This window comes from Corvus hawaiiensis, chromosome 3 (genome assembly GCF_020740725.1).
Source record: "Corvus hawaiiensis isolate bCorHaw1 chromosome 3, bCorHaw1.pri.cur, whole genome shotgun sequence".
Taxonomy (NCBI): domain Eukaryota; kingdom Metazoa; phylum Chordata; class Aves; order Passeriformes; family Corvidae; genus Corvus; species Corvus hawaiiensis.
The window spans coordinates 120,037,737-120,054,740 of NC_063215.1; the positions used below are offsets into that span (position 1 = coordinate 120,037,737).

Below are 17,004 nucleotides of genomic sequence, written 5' to 3' on the forward strand. Positions count from 1 at the left end.
TTTAAAGTATTTTAGATCCCTTCAAATAAGCATCACCCCATAAACAGAAATAGGATAACAAGTAATTTTAAATAAAAATATTAAAGTACAATTTAGATCTTCTCTCTCTGAGGCTTTGATTTGCATACCTCTGTCATCAATTCACTAATTCCAAAATTCTATTCGCTGGGGTCAGCAATACACAACACTGCTTTAAACATACTACTCCTTTTTTTCCTAACTGCAGCAAGACAAGAAAACGTGTTCTGACACATATCCTGTCTCCTGAAACAACCCTCGTGGAGAACAAGCCAGGCCTCCAGTGGCTCCCGCAGCCCAGTAAATCCCATCCCCACTGGCACAGCCACGGTTTTAATCTCAATCTGTCAGCACAGCGGCACCCCCCAGCACACTTAGAGCAATATTCTGATAAATCCGACACTGCTGGTACCCTGTGAGCAGCCTTACATAAACAACAGCTCTGGAATCCATGGATAACAGGATGGCTTTGCAGGTAGTACAGAGACCTGGGAGAGGGAGCAGGCTTGCTGCCTCATGAGAGACTGGCATGGAGGCAGTCGGGATGCAAAGCTGCTTTTGTGAATGCGTAACATACAAAGTATCAGATTCCACAAGAAACCAGGGTGTGTAAAAACTGCAGGTGAAGTCTTCAGTATGCTGCCGGAGGTGCTGTGTCAGAAAGTTTTGACATATTCAGGACAATGGTTCAATACTGCAAAAACTCTCAAAACTCAAAAAGAGAGAGACATAACTTCGTCACTACACCAGAGGAAGAATTTCTCGGGGTTAGGAATCTCTGTTAACAAATGACTTCTGCAGATACAGATAAAATCAATTGTATTTTAAGTGATAATGAGAAGTATCTCAACTGGTTATATTTTTATTTTTGCTGTTTGTTGTGGCTTTTACATACAAATGCTGATAAGTTATAGGAAAGAACTGCCTGCATTCAATACTTAATTGAGAGAAAAATGAGGATTGATCTAATTGATCAGTGTTCTACAAGTAACGCACAATATAAAAGTAAAAAAACCCGTTCTTTTGAAAGTTTTCCATTACTGTCAAAGCTACTGCTGTGGAGGTTACCCACAAACCCTTCTGCAAAACAGGGCTCACTTGATGGTTCAGGACCTCCTCTCCTCCTGAAGTTAAAGGAGGAAGAGCTGGAAGCACAGCACCTGGTGGTGGCTTTGCACAGAAAACAGGACAATTCCGAGCTCCCTTGTTCCTTCTCAGAACATCGACCTTATTAGCTGAGTGCAGAACATTCAGTTCTTATACATGCAGAACTCACCTTTCAAATGTGAATCTTGGAAAAAATGGCATTTCTCCAATACAACACAATTTAATCCAATACACACTGGTCTGCTTTAGCCCAAACTAAATTATGTCCAGCTGCATTATTTTGATGCAAAACAAGAGACAGAACTATTAATCTTGGAGAACATATACACCTGCCCTTTTCACCAAGGACAAATATCCCCTTTAAGGACTTCAATAAACACTTCCAGGTAATACATGGTATTATCCCTGAGAATCATGGGTTTATCATCTTTTTTTTAAACAAAACAGCATTCACAAAACCACAAAAAAAGCCACAGAAGGAGATAACAGCAGTCCTTGGAAGCAGAAGATCTTCCCTCTTGAAGGTCTCCCAGTCTCAATGATTCACAGTATTTTCCAAAATTCAATTTTTCTTTTCTAAACAGTGTTTCAAACCTCTTTAGAGATTACAACCTGTTGGACTGCAAATGCATACCCTGCTGTTTAGAAGCTGGTCTCAAGTAAGTAAATCCCAAAAAACCCAGAAAAATTAGATAAGTACATTCATCCCATTCATCTCAAATGGATAAGGGCTGTGAAGCTTAAAATGTGAGAGTTTAAATTCCTGCATTTATTAGTCATATCAGCGATGACCACACAAGGCATCATCTACTTAAAAGTATTTTCAGTGATGGGATGCATTTCAGTGCACCAGTGGCAAAGGAGGCAACCACCCATGCCCCGGTGCAAACAACAGAATATTCCAGCAGCCTTGTGGATAGTCTGTCCTTCCTTAAACCCCACATGGTGACAGCAACAGTTCTTGGCCACTAAGAGCTGCTTGGGTTCTGCTGATGCCTTCTGGACCCAAATGTTTCATCCTTAGTGGAAACTACAGTTTTCCACCAGAATTCTGATGGTGCTGCAGATCAGAAACAAAACCCATCTTTCCAAAGCATGCGTTGGACATTCAGCAAGTCCCCCAAGACACAGCTAGTTTGAACACATGGTTCTAGTTCCCTTTAAAGAGCACAATAGGCAGAAGCAGTGTCAAAGTACAAATATGAGACATTCATTCTTTCCATCCCAGCTGTACCTTCTAAAACACGACACTGCCAAAAGCACACTCCTAATGTGACAGATCTCAAAGTAAAGGGTACTGAAGCTGTACAATACATTTGGTATGGGGAGGGAGGTGCTGTCAGGTATAATAATAACAACTCAAACATAAACACGGAAATACACAACTCTCTACATGGATTACACTTCCTATTGCAAAGAGTATCAAAATGTATGTCCGTACAACATACAAAGGAAAACATTTTAATGTCATGATCCTGCAGATGCCTCTAAAATACTGATTCTTCTCTGAGCAGCCCAGTGTCTATTTCAGCAGCCTTTTGGAGCTGATAATACCTTTGGAACCAAAATAAACTTTGATGCACATGCACTGTACTTGATGAAATGCTGCTGCTTTAACACACCCTAGAGAGGAGGAGAAGGATGCTATGAGGATACACAGCAGCCAAAAGCTCTTCCTGGGAAAAGTGAATGGCTTTCTGCAAACAAGGATTATGTGACAATTGTGTGGTTTGGTTACGGAGTGTCAAAACTCTGGCATCAGCAGATGCTTCCATAGCACTCCCACACCATGAGTCACCTGGGACTGTTCTGGTTTCACATCATCCAGAAATCGCTTCATTCATGCTGAATTGGGTGAACAGGGAGGGCAGCAGATAGCTGTGCTCAGAGGAGTGGCATCACCAGGCAACATCCTTCATGAGGATATTCTAGGCTCAGATTTATCTCCTCAAGTAGTAGCTACATTAATTTTCTATTTTACTGATGTAAATTTCCTTATTCTGGAGAGATTTTTTAAAGGACTACCTTGAACATTGTAACTGTGTCTTTATTTTGTGAGGTGCAGTAAAAAATCAGCATTTCTGTAGGACAAAAATGCCAATTAAATCCACTTCTCAGGCAGAATTTGAGAGAAAGAGACAATAAACTGGACAGATGAGGAGCAAGACCTGTTCTTCTGTAGCCATCTTGCACCAGCACACTTGGGATATTTTGTCTGTAGTGCAAACAGCTGAACTTGATTTTGATTTAGATTTTCTGGATATTAAAACAAGATTAGTTTGAGCTACGTGTCAGATTTATGGCACTCTCGTGCTGGGATTTGCTGAGGGCAAGGAGTGCTACACCTGCCTTCTGTGCGAGGTCAGAATTGATGAGCTGGGGTCCCAGCTCTGGAAACATCAAGGTGCCGGAGCCACGATTTTGCAGCACTGTTGCACTGAGATCTTCCCAGTGCTGAAATGAAGTGCTTTGCTTTTGGTGCAGTGCAATAGAAAAACTTACCTTCCCTCCCCTATTATTGCAACATTTTGAAGCTTTGCTACAAAATAATGATAATCAACAGAATCTAGACATTCAGCTTTCACAGCGACGGCTGCTAACAAATCTGAGCTGCTCTAAAACGGCAGGTACAAGCCGAGCTGTAAGAGGCGAGGAGGGGGTATTTTGCCAGCACTACATTCTCCTCCCTTCCCTTTAAACCCCACCCCACCCCACCACCAGAGAAGTCAGCCCCCTTACCTGATAATATCATCGTTGTGCCCGAGGAAGAATTTCTGGCTGTGCTCCCTGGTGTTGTAAACCACGCCGACTCCAGCCACGAAGTACACCACCTCTTTCCCTGCCGTGTAGTACAGGTTGTTGCGGCACTGGTGGCCCCGGTAGCCGTACACCCACTCCAGCCGGAGCTGGCAGCGCGGAGCCGTCCGATCCGCCATGATAACCAGCCCCCTGCCCACCGGCACACACAGCCGGGCGCCGGCCCGCCTTCCCCCGGCACGCTCTCCCCTTCCGAGCGGTGGCGATCCCCGCCCGCCTGCCGAAGCCTCAGGTGTCCCTTCCGCGCGGGGATGGGGATGGGCAGCGCATCCGCGGATCCGGGATGCCGCCGCCGCCGCCGCGCTACCGCCGCGCCGCCACCATCATCTGCTGCCGCCGCTGCCCAGGACGAGCCGCCGCCGCTCCGCCGCCGCTGCGCGACCCGGGCAACTTCTCGGGGGCACAAAAACACACCTACATAAGCAGCAGACCGGGCTTTTTTCCTTTCCGAAGGCAAAGTTACTTCTGTGCGTCACCAGCACCACCTGCCAAAGACTCCCCGCTGCGTCTCCCGGGTTGCACCTTCTTGGTTTCCTGCACAAAGCTTCCTGGGCGCTCTTCTTTTTAACATATCTACCCTCGGGGCTAGAGCTGGAAGAGAAGAAAACACAAAACCCGTGCTCTTGAACCGCAGAGCGCACCGTGTGTTTAAAATGCAAAGGGACTGCCTGGATAGGGGAGCTCTCCTTGGATGGGGGAGCTCTCGTTCGATGAGGGGAGCCCTCCTTGGATGGGGGAAGCTCTGCTTGGATGGGGGGAGCTCTGCTTGGATGGGTGCTGTGGCCGCTCTGGGGGCTTCTGAGGCTTTTCAGCAGGATCCAGTGCTCCGAGTTCTCATACAAACCCTCTCCTTCAATATCATCTCATATATAACATCCAGCATAAATATGGGAATATTACCCCACCTTTCCTCACGCCCCAGCAACCAAAAACTTTCTCCTTTTGGAGTCTATAGCAACTATGTAATTAAGACAATCTTATTTTCCCGTTTTCAGTCACAAAATACTCCAAGTCACCATGAGGTAGTGGGGGCTGTGGCCTTTTTTTTTTTTTTCTTTTCTTTTTTTTTTCTTTTTTTCTTTTTTTTTTCTTTTTTTTTCACTGTCATCCTTTGGAATGATATTATAGGGAATACATTTCCTCTCTTGCCTTCTGCTTTTCCTAAAGCAGAATTCATACTACCATTGTCAGTCGAGCGTGGTTGCTGCATGTTGTTGGTGATAAGACTTTATAGTATCACTGCACAGGAACCCAAACCCAGCCCTCCAGACACTCGGCCACAACCGCAGGGAAGAGGATGCTGGAATCAGAGGAGCAGAACCAAACACCCATTCACAAAGCACAGCGCCAGACGGACGGCAAGAGGGAATTCCAAGGCTGACAACCCCTGTACCTTTTCCCACACAACACGCCTCACACCGACCGAGCTGAAGAGCGGCGTGCCGCCACCGCTCGCACACGGGGTCACAGCACCAGCAGCACTCCAGGACACGGCACAGAGACACCCGCCCTCGGGGAATGCGAGCCCCGGAGCCTCGGGAGCCGCCTCCGACGGGAGCGCCGGCCCCGGGCGGGCGGGGCGACGGGCGGAGCCCTCACGGCGCCGGCCCTGAGGCGGAGCTTCCTTCCCGCCTCACGGGGCGCGCGCGGGCGGCGGCGCGCGCCTTTCCCGCGCTGCTGGGGGCGCGCGGCGCTTCGCGCCCTTCCTCCTGAGGGGGCCCGCGGAGCCCTCAGCGGCCGCCGGCACAGCCCAGCCCAGCCCAGGCCAGGCCAGCCCTGCCGCGCAAGGCACACGCAGATTTAGGCAAAAAACCCCCATCTTTCTGCTTTGCCCGTGTGCAGTAGTCTCCAAAAGTCTCACAAAATACAGCCAAATTCGCACTCACCTTTTTTAATTCCTTCCCCAACAGCCGCTCACCACAGCCACCTTGTTTTATCGTAGAATCGTGGAATACGTTGAGTTGGAAGGGATCCACACGGATCATCCAGTCCAGCTCCTGGCCCTGCACAGACACCCCGACAATCCCACCCTGGGCATCCCTGGGAGCGTTGTCTGTGCTGGAACAGGCTCCCTGTGCCGGAGCTTTGGCAGCCTTGGGGCCGTGACCACTCCCTGGGGAGCCTGTTCAGTGCTCCAGCACCCTCTGGGGGAAGAGCCTTTCCCTGATCTCCATCCCAACGCCCTGACTCAGCTCCAGCCGTTCCCTCAGGTCCTGTCCTGCTCGTGGGAGTGGAGAGATCGATACCGGCCCTTCCACTGCCCCTCACGAATTCTTTGATCCTTTCCCACCCTGGTATTATTCAAAGGAATAACTTCCATGTGATCATAGCTTTCTTTTTATGATTTTTTTTGTTACATTATCTAATTTACATTAAAAAATTAATCGATGTGACAGATAGGCTCTTCACCTACCCAACTAGGACAAACAAAAAACTAGTTTCAAGCCTCTGCTGGCATGGCTGACACTTCTCTATGAACAACAGTGGTCAAGCTGAACTTTGTATTTAATCATTTGGGAAAACTTATATCCTCAATTTAAAAAAAAAAAAAATTATAAATCATTATCATTATTTTAGCAATTAAGTACACTAGTCATGAACGAACACCCCATAAAAACCTCAAAGAAAAACCTTAAAATAAACATGTGGAGCAATACAAGTTCAGTTTCATTCATTTTTCTATAATCTGTACTCTCAAGAATTTGGTACATTTCCGATAGTGATTGAATTAATTCAATTTAAGCATGAGGTTTTGTGTATTTTTTTTCCAATTAAAAAAAAGGCATTATTACTTTCCTGTTAGGAGCTGTCGTGTTGCTGAAAATGTTCCTCAATGCTGCAGCCTGCTGTTCACTGTCAGCACAACGTAAATATCCTGGATGCTCTCATGGGGGTTTTTTTGGGTGTTAATTCTGGGTTCTGAAGTCCTCAGCATCACAAAAAGAATGGAAGGAGCAACACAAACCAAGACAAAGTGTGAACCTAAGTAAAAAAAGGGGCATTTCTGTTAAAAAAAGAGTAGTCTGGATGCACTTCCTATTTCACATAACTGTAAAAATGAACACTTTAAAATAGACTGAAGAACTTAATTAAAAGAGACATAAAAATTGGCAATAGCGGCAGCATTTTTCCTCTTCGTTGTGGCAAGGAGCCCCTATCCTGTGACTTTACTACTTGTGGTTTTTTTATATGAAATGTAAAAACCAACTAATGTAGCATCCTGGACGAGTAGTACCTGAATGACAGTCACCTCTCTGCTGAAGGGACCATTTGCTGCTGCTGTTGGGTTTTTTGAGGGCTTTGGGGTTGGTTTTTGGTTGGTTGGTTGGTTGGTTGGGTTTTTTTGTTTGGTTTGCTTCTTTAAAGCAAGCCTTGTATAGAAGATGCCAGAAAGCACCACATCTTGAACTCCAATCCTCTGTGATACATCCTGCCCACTCTGTACATATCCAAGAGCTGTGATTAACAATGAACACTGAGGTTTTCCCTCCCAGAAACATCTGTGTTATGTCCTAGATCTCTGCTCCACAAAACAGGCTTTATAACTCTTATTTTTATGGATGAATGTACAGCAGATGCACAGAGATGACATTAATTGGTATTTCAAAATTGGTACCTCTTATTTGAGCTGCAAATGCTTTTTAAAATTATATAAAATCCCTAAGAACTCAGGGGAGGGATCAGAAGCAGGAGGTGTGATCTACTTCTGTTTATTTGTTGCCTGGCACTACATTTATCCAATCCTGACTGATGCCTCTCAGTGTTTTTACCATTTAACTACAAAATCTTAACAGGGGAATTGGCTCTAAGCTCTTATTCCTTGTGGGCAGAAATACTGATTTGCATTAATGAAACACTTGGATCCAGCCAGAAACAGCAATAGGAAAAAAGGAGAAAAATTGGAGACTTTTCCATCCTCACACCCATTTTGGAGAGAGACCTGGCAGACCGGACTCTTTCCAGAACCAGCCTGGAGGGAAAGCCCTTCTGACCAACGATGACAGATTGGTTCTGCTGCCATCCCAGAGCTGTGCAGGACAGCCAGGAACAGCAGATGGATCAAGGCTCCCCATCCCACCTCTGCACTCAGGACACAGAGGCCCGAGGTCTCCCAGACCCCCTCTCTCATGGGATACTTCCTGCCTTCATCCAGCCTGGGGGGCTGCCTTTCTGCCATCTCTTCATGGAACCTCAGTGACCAATTTAAAATCACTGCAGAAAGCTTGATCTTCCCACAGAACCTCCTTTTTTTCCTGCCACAGCAAGGATGGTGGTGTTCCTCGCCTTTCTGTATCCTGTCTGCCATACTTGACTCAACTTCCCTCCTACGATGATTCAGCTGAGACGTGTTTAAATCTTGCCACGAGTTTACATAACTCCTTAGAAATCTGACTTTCGGAGTGAAGAGAACTTTGATCCGACCTCTTCATTCTCTCGAGTGCACCAATAACCCCCGGCGTGCAGTCCCGGGAGCAGCGGCTCTGCCGCAGCTCAGCATCTCCCTGGATACAGTGACCTCTCATGGACGATGCCGGCACTCGGTGAGCAGGGGACAGTTTTGTCTCAGCTGGGCGTGGGAGGAGAACAACAGTAGCAATAAGAGACTTGTAACAAAATTCATGGTGGGCCCAGATAATTCTTGCCGTTACAACGTAATGAGCCACCCCAGCGTCTCATCTAGCAGAGAAGGAGTATTGTGTGACATTCCTTACTTTGGAACACAAAGTAAATGCTATTTCAGACACAGAGAAATGTGTATTCACGCTGCACCGTAGCTGTGGCGTTCACCTGCACCGGGCTGATCAGCTGGGCGGTGGTGCTGAACAGGGGAGGATCCGGCGGGCACCGACGCACGAAATGCTTTCCCTTCGCTCCATTAGGTGTTCCAAAGCCAAGCCGCCCGTTCGATGTCCGTGGCCGCGCGTGCTGGGGCTGCCCCGCAGCCGAGGGCCCCGGCAGCCCGGCCCGGCCGCTCGGCTGTGCTGCATTATGACACACTGCGGATGCGCCCACGTGGGGCTCGGGCGGCCCCGCGGCGCCCGGGCACGGCAGCTGAGGCGCCCGCCGCCCTGCACCCCCTTCCGCAGCACCTGCTCCAGGCTCCCCGGACACACCGCGGGGACCTGCTCAGGGGTGGCCTCCACTGCGCAGTCCACGGACACGGCTGAGGTGTCCACTTTTCCCAGTAATTTTATTCTTAATATTGATCAGGGATTTAGCAGAGCCTGATATTCTGGTTGTGTCTTTTAAATGAAAAGGACTAATGTTTGTTCCGACTCACTGTGATTCAAGTTTCTGTATTTCTTCAGCCACTACATTAGCAAAGGTAGCAAACAAACAAACAAACAAACAAACAAAAAAACCCCCAACCAAACAACAACCCAGCCACCAAAAGTAGCAAAACTATCATACCTGCAAGTTACTTATTGCAAAGTTGGATTCTTGAAGACCCTACCCATTTAAAGTCTGTGAACTCGAGCATAAGAAAGGAGACCATGGTGAAGGGAAAAAGCATCTAAACCAATATTTCACCAGGACACAGATTTCACCAGGACAGAGATTAAGAATTCCTTTCTTTACCATTACCATTAATCTTCCTCATACAGAGTACAGCCCTAGCACAGAGCATGTTCCCTGTGCAGAACAGATGGATTAACAGATTATTTGCATTAATCTAAAAGAAAACCCTTCCACCAACACATACTAAATTCTGATGGCTAAGGAGTTCTGGGTTTTTTTCCCCACATTGTACTCAATTTGCCAGGATATGGGAAGGACCTTCTGACACCTTCCCTTAGCTTAGAATGCAATGTGAGGGTCCCTCCAAGATGGAAAAAGGAAGACTGGCCTGACTACAGGACAACTCCTCTTCTTACCAATGACAAGCAACACAGCTGGGAAGTGGTTTGCCTTAATTAATTTTCTTTGAAAATTTTAAGGTTCAGGTTCTGTATGACTTTTGTATCTCCAGCAGAAATATCCCAACTTAGGTACAAAACAGCTGAAGTAACGTGTTACACTGTGCTAGAAATCCTTACCCTTCAGTGAGGCTCCAGGAGGAACAGAACATTCCATCTGTCAGCAGTCCAGCCAAGGCCACTGGTGCAATTCAGAAAGTGTCATGGCCACTTCTGAGCGGGTGACACTGGTGGCAGTGACAGCCTGCTCCTGTTTCAGCCCCATTTCCATCACCCACCTTTGCAGTTTCCTCTTCCCCTGGTGTTTTCCAGCAGCAGTCCCTCCCTTCACGTGACCCAAGAGATTCCCACACTCCTCTCCCTCCTGCCCTGGCACACGGATGTGTGCACTGACCTGACTTCTCTGACCTGGCTCTGTCCGGGGAGGCTGCTCCTGACCTCTCTCTGCAGGGAACTGCTCCCTGAGGCTCCAAGGCTTACTGGGATTCACTCCTGCTCCTCAGCAACTTCTAATCAGTCCCTAAACAGAAGGGATATTTATTCGAGTCATTCTTGGGAACAACTTCCAGTAGGGAGTGAGACAAACAAGAAAACAACTCTAAAGGCAATGTTCAACTGAATCACTACAGAACCACACACTACAGGCAGTCAAGATCCATCTACCTGACTGCTCATGGCACCAGTTCATTTGAAGTGACACATATGTAAGGCATCAACATCTCTGTGCACATTAATCAACTCACCAAATTGTTTCACAGCCTCTAAGAAGGTTAAACCTCAGCATTTTCTACTGTATTAAATTTTACATTTAGGATACTTGCAGTGATAGCCCACATTTTACTAATAATGAGACTGAACAATATAACATTACAGAGTAAAAACTTGTGTGCATGAATACTCCATTGTTTAATAACCAAAAACTTTGGAAAACAAGAAAAACCCAGAGAACACTGTACACTCCATGAAAATAATTTAAGACACCGTATAGGTCACAGGTTCAGGAAACTGTCAGTTGGAAACACATGATTTTGCAGTTTATCTGCTTTCCGTCAAAATTAATATTTGAGCATATTTTAATAATCACAATACATTAAAACCCAGATTCCTTACATTTCATTGATTTTAAAACATATTGGAGCTTCTTAAAGCTATTCCTATTAGAAGGTTCCCTAGGTGGCATCCAAGGCAAGGAAAGGATGCAAGCACTTGAGCAAAAAGTGGGTAAAAAGTTGGAGACTGGTGCTTACTCAAAATTATGTCCTTTTGCTGCCAGCTGGAACATGGAGCTTTACCTCCATCGGGTAAATGTTCAGGGAACTCCATCACCCCAGCCTCTGATGTGCTTACTCCCATCTACTCTGCTGGTTTCACTTCCCACAAAAAGTATCTATATCAGAATATTTTGCAAACTATTCATTAATTCCTTTTCTCTTTATTTTTGGCACTTAATTTGGGAGGCAGGGTAAAAGGAAGGGCAGGTGGGAAGTGAAGGGAAAGAAAAGTGGGAAGAGAGAAAACAACTATTGCAGAATGAATTTTCGCACAAAAGAATGGAATTACATTTGAAGACATCAGTTTCAGTGCACAGGAGAGATGACATTTTAAAATAACTTTATTTTTGATCCTCTTTCAAAATTATGATTTAACATCGTCAGAAATGAAATAAGAAACTTACCCAGCATATTTAGTTTTAAAAGCATTTAATGACATCGCATATATTTAACAGATAGGGTAAAAGTCTAGAGGTACAGTTCGATACAACTGAAAGCCAGTTCCAGTACTACTCTTGACTACAGGCCCAGTCATTGAAAGTTCATTCCTATTAAATGTAATTTTTGATTGTGCAGTAAGATGAAAATTTTTCATTACAATAGTTACAGTGACAGAAATGCACACTATGTATCAAAGAGCAAGGTAATGTAGCAAAATTATAACACACAGTGCTGCAGCTGACAAGCAAGTAACCATTTGAGTAACATTACTTTTCCAGTAAATGCTTCAGTTCCACTTTTACACTTATCGATGATTTTAAAGGGTTTATTATACATCTAGTCTTATTATACTTTGTACTAGAATTATCTGAAACATACAATATAATGTATTTTGGAGAAAAAAAAAAAAAAAGAAATTTGAAATTACAGCTTATTTAAAACTGTACCAGCCTGTTAATCCATCTTGAACACCAACATTCTTATCTGTCGTACTCGATGCGGGGACGCTTCAGGTGGTGTTAATACCAACGTTGGGCTGTGAGTCAACGCATACCTGCACTCTGTTACAGCAAAGAGAACACACTACCACTTTAATTCCTGTTAGAATCGCAAGGGGAGGCTCTACTAGTCAGGACTCAGCATAACAACCTTAACTGGAAGTGAACACCTTTGAGAATTTGTACATTGGTTTCTCATGTGCACAGTAGATTCGAAAGCACCGCTGCCTTGCATACCAATAGCATTAGGAGTGGGTTATTTTCCAAGACAGCCTCACAAAATTGAGGAACAGTTTAAATATTAAGATCTAATCTACATTAACTTCATTTAAAAAAAAACAAAAACAAAAACAAAAAAAAACCCCTAAAACCTGGTCCTCCCTCTCCTACAGAAGCTGCCCAATGCACCTCATACATTTGTAACTTTAGGTTCTTTTTTTTTTTTGTTGGCTTTTTTTATTTTAAAACGCTCTATAAATAAAAAAATGTCAATCACATTGAGGAACATGAGGCACAGAGAGTAACGTACTGGTTCTGAGCTCGCATGCTGGAATTCCACTGGAACGGTCAGAGAAGTGCAGTGTGTGGAGATGGAATTCACTTCTTTTTACCAAAAAGGCTGAATCTTTTCTCTTTGTCTTTCTCTTTGTCTTTCTCCCGCTTGCCAGGGCTGGACTCGCTGGTTATTGTGACGCTGGCAGGCAGGGTCTGGGCACGGCTGGAGGCTGGAGTGCTCTGGGTGGTCGGGGACACTTCGATTTTGTCCGAAGAGATCGCTGATGTGATGGCCTGAATCCACGTGTTCATCTCCTCCTTCAAGAAGCCCCAAAGGCACAAAACTGTTACAACCAGCACGCCCCTCTGACTCCCGCCACAGTGCGGAGGGGGAACAGACACAGGTGGGAAATGCAAGGAAAAACAGCCCCAACCATCCCCTCTGGCTGTGCACCTCCAGAGACACCTCCTGAGCAGCCCTGGGCCTACACATCACCCACACACAGAGTGCACACCAGCCCTTAGCAGCTGCTTCTCCCCGTGGTACAACAGCACAGACAGCACAGTAATAAACTGTAAGAAAACCACACTTACATCGTCTTTGGCTTGGAAGAGGTATTCGTTGCCATCGGTCAATCTGGAAAGAAAACACCATCACAAATTTAGTTCAGTTGTGGTCACACTGCTTCAAGTCCTGCTTGTTTGGCATCAGCACATGAGCAGCCAGAGGCACACAGGACTGCACAGGACAGTGCCCACGTGCCAAATGCCCCCAACAACCCCCGTTGCAGCCACACACATGGTAGCTCTGGGCTCTGGACATTCTCAGGGTGGTGCTCATGTTCTCGTGTGGCTGCTGGCTCAGTATTTGCTCTTTCAGGTGCATCTTTTCTCCTTTGCAAAACACGTTATCAAAGTTGACTCAACACTTTAAAAAGAAAAAAGTCACAGGCAGCACCCAGAGTTTTCATGGCTCCTGTGAAAACCCAGCAAAGTTCTGCAGCTGCTTTGCTCTTGTAGCTATGGTGGTGCTGGCTTGAGGTCCTGCAGAGTGTTAGTGATGAGCAGCTACCTCTCCTCACAGTGAAGGCCAAAGCTTCCCTTCTGCTTGATTCTTGTGCTGATTTTACCCAGGTGGTTTAACTAGGATACATTTAACGATGTATGTGATGATACATATAAATTAAAAACCAACTGAATAACACCACAACAAGCAGGAGGCAGGGGCAGCAGGAGCTCTGCTGCAGGCTTCCCCATCTTTCCCAACAAAAAGTAAGCATTTTAACAACTCTTTATGAAATGAAATGAAGGTTTAAACAGTAAAATAACAGTGCCTGAGTAAAGGAAATATCTACATGCAAGTAACCAAAGGGCCTGATGCAGGTGATGGAGCACTGGGAAAAAAGGGCAGTTGGTTTTTTTGCCTAGCTTTGCATTTGGAACAGCACATCCTTCCATTAGCAATTCAGAGAAGTTTAAAATAGTCTAAAGGATGAATCACATAGCTGCAGGCCTGTCCTCAAGAAAGGTACATTTCCCTAAATATTTGCTATATATTTTCTATAAAGCAAATTTTCCCTGTGTAGGGATTCTATGATCTTTAGAGGATTCCTGTACCAATATAAAATTATGCCACCACCACCCCTGCTCTGCCAAAAAAACCCCAAAACACCTGTCTTGGAATACATGACCCAATCAGTTCTTAAAGTGAGTCTTCTTTGACAGGATTACCTCGCAGCTGTGTAATGATAAATATTTCTTAACTGTTTGCACTAGAAGATTTTTCAGTAAAACAAAGAGTTTCCCAAGGAAAAGCCTTTTTTTTAACCTTTGAACAACAGGTCCTTTACATATTTAGAGTGAAATGGTCTGTAACTGTATGTTCTAGACCTGAATATGTAAGAGATGTCTTCAGTAGTCTCCTAAGTTCATAGTGAAAAAATTAAACATGAGGCTTGATTTGGAAAAGAGCAGAGCCACAACCACTGTTGTCGATCAGTTCCAGAGGGAGTGGTTGAAAAGCCCAGCACTGTGAAATACAGGCCCCTAACTCCAGGCACACACATCTGGTCTTGTCCCAGGTGAAAGTGCTCTGATTACTGTGACACTGTTCTGTGCTTGCTCACTCTGATGAACAGACCATGACTCAGAAGAGCTTGCTCAGAAAAGCAGGGATGCTGCAGTTAACATTCGTGGTCAGTTCCTGGGCTGGGTTTCCCAGTGAACACACCCACCATGGCTTTCTCAAGGGCAGAACACTGCCCCAGGTTTACCTGAGCTTGAACACATGCTTCTTCTTTTTGTAATCGACCGCTACTTCGCAGACTGCGTCCTTCAAGCTGACGGGGATCTCGTTGTGGTAGGGGATGCCAGAAGCAGCAGCTTTTGAGTCCTTGTAGAAGCCCATCTCTTGGTTGTTTATGACACAGTACACGTTATGCCATGACCTTTGAGACATGGGAAACAACAAGAACATTTATAAATCCAATGCTCTCGCCTGCAGAACTGGAGAAACCAAACATAATTATTTCTGTAAGTTAATGGAGATTGGTTCAGTGTGAGGATGTGAATACAGCCTACGCTTCCCATAAAGTGCAGACAGGGAATTATTTCATGGAAGCACAGCTTGAAGACAAAAGCCAAAGGGAACAGAGATTCCCAGAGCTCCCTGTGATAGCACATCAGCCTGTCCTCACAGTGGGAGGACTGTTTGGCAGGCTGGGCACTTTGCATTCTTGAGACAGAAAATGATTGACCTTTTAATGGCAGTGCTCTGTTGTAGAAGGAATTCTCACTGTGCTGCAAACGGATGAATGGAACGGACTGTGTGTGAAATCCTTGACTGACACAAATACTCTTAGTGGCATCAACCGCCTCATTCTCTAATTGAGCTGGAATTACTGGAAATAAGAGTACCCAGACGCTAGTACTCGTGGCTGTCACTGCCTCAAAGGCGTTGTCTGGTGTGAATAACTCCAGTGGAACAAAAATCCTGGTACTGCTGTACTCACTTGTGATCTCAGCTCTGCCAAGTGCTTTGGCTCCTACCAAATCCCACAGATGTTGCTGCAGCTCAGCACTTACTGTGAACATTCCCCTTGTCAGCCAAGTCATAAATCTGGTTTCAAGAGTTCTCTCAGGTCACGAAGGACTCCAGTCTGCTTTTTCAGTGTGGACAAATCTCAGTCCTGCCTGTTTGAAACCTGCAGGACATTCCTTGGGAATGGAATTGACTATGGCACACCGATCGTCCTCTGTTCATGCTGAACAGATTACGGAGTAGGTGGAAAGTGGTAATGTGCAAACAGAAAATGTCAGAAGAATACGAACATTTCTAATCTCACACCTACGTGGTTTTCTTTTCCTGTAGTAATGTATGACTTGAGAGATCTGGAATCAAATCCCACTACTGCCACAAATCCATCGTGTGGAGTGGGAAAGTCGTGGTATCTCTCTGCTTCGGTTTTCCACCTGACAAATGTGCCTAACGCTGCCTTTTGTACCAAATATCTTTAAACTGCAGTTCCCCACATGCAATGCTCAGCACTGCAGCCTCTGCCCCTACAGCAACAGGAGCCTGGGAGGTCTCTGGCAGCTGGGAGAAGGCTGGAGATGGTTGTATGCCATCCTGGGCAGAGCCCCGGGGTGCCCTGCCCTGTGTTATGCATCAAGCACTTTACCTGCTGGAGGCTTTCTTGCTGTGTGTCTCCCACTCGTGCTTGCGGTGTAAGAAGCCCTCCATCTGGGCTGAGGGGATCTCCTGGGTTTTGGCTGGGAGGGTAGCAGCAGTCTGGGCCTGAACACCGCTCTTGGCTTTGCGGTCTGATGTCGGGGAAGGAACGGGACTGGACTCTTTGGAACTCGTCCTCTGTTCTGCAGCTCCATTGACCATTTCATTGGTTTCTGCGGTTTCTGCCACCTGGGAACAGTGGAGAACACGTTCAGCCAGAAGCCCCCAGCACTGAGGCATCCTGAGTTAATCTGTCTCCCTGCACAACGTGGCTGTGTATAAACTTTGCCTGAACAATGACACAGGCCAGTAAGTTCTTTCTCGCACTCCATGGAGACACAGGAGGCCAAGGAAATTAGAAGGTAGGAATGGATTAGTACCCATTTTATAGGTGGAGAGACGGGAAAATAAGAGCAGCTGAACATCAGTGTGAATTTTACTGTGCTTTGCTCTGCTGGTCAATTCTTTTAGGTATGGTTATTCCTAGAATGAGAGCATTCAATTCTGTTGCTAAGTACTCAAATATTTGGAACAGTAACAATCACACTTTCTGCAAACCTAGAGGAACAGTAGAAGTTATACACATCAGCCACCTTAAATACATTTATGGCATTACTGGGGCATTAAAGGTCCATAAAAGGTACTAACTATGCGTCAGCAGAGAAAGATGTCACAATCTCCCAGGAGCATTTACAAAAATGTGGGCAATT

At 45.6% G+C, this 17,004-nt stretch overlaps 2 protein-coding genes across 16 annotated transcripts in view; both read right to left on the reverse strand.

The window, feature by feature from the left end:
- EML6 (EMAP like 6) overlaps nucleotides 1–5,939 on the reverse strand; it is a 90,609-nt gene extending 84,670 nt beyond the window's left edge. For 8 of the 11 annotated variants that reach the window (XM_048297030.1, XM_048297028.1, XM_048297024.1 and 5 more), the window contains exons 1-2: nucleotides 5,336–5,462; nucleotides 3,865–4,533 (exon numbers count right to left, since the gene is read on the reverse strand). In XM_048297030.1, the coding sequence (XP_048152987.1) occupies nucleotides 3,865–4,061 (197 nt within the window). In that variant the 5' untranslated portion in view covers nucleotides 4,062–4,533; nucleotides 5,336–5,462. Of the gene's footprint in view, nucleotides 1–3,864; nucleotides 4,961–5,335; nucleotides 5,463–5,828 lie in introns of those variants that run through there. The other 3 variants (XM_048297021.1, XM_048297022.1, XM_048297031.1) reach the window with 3 other exon arrangements.
- A 5,515-nt stretch (nucleotides 5,940–11,454) lies between these two features.
- Nucleotides 11,455–17,004, reverse strand: part of SPTBN1 (spectrin beta, non-erythrocytic 1) — a 116,739-nt gene continuing 111,189 nt past the window's right edge. For all 5 annotated transcript variants that reach the window (XM_048299147.1, XM_048299149.1, XM_048299146.1 and 2 more), the window contains 4 exons: nucleotides 16,245–16,483; nucleotides 14,838–15,011; nucleotides 13,159–13,201; nucleotides 11,455–12,882 (listed from right to left, as the gene is read on the reverse strand). In XM_048299147.1, coding sequence (XP_048155104.1) covers nucleotides 12,667–12,882; nucleotides 13,159–13,201; nucleotides 14,838–15,011; nucleotides 16,245–16,483 — 672 coding nt within the window. In that variant the 3' untranslated portion in view covers nucleotides 11,455–12,666. The remainder of the gene's footprint in view (nucleotides 12,883–13,158; nucleotides 13,202–14,837; nucleotides 15,012–16,244; nucleotides 16,484–17,004) is intronic.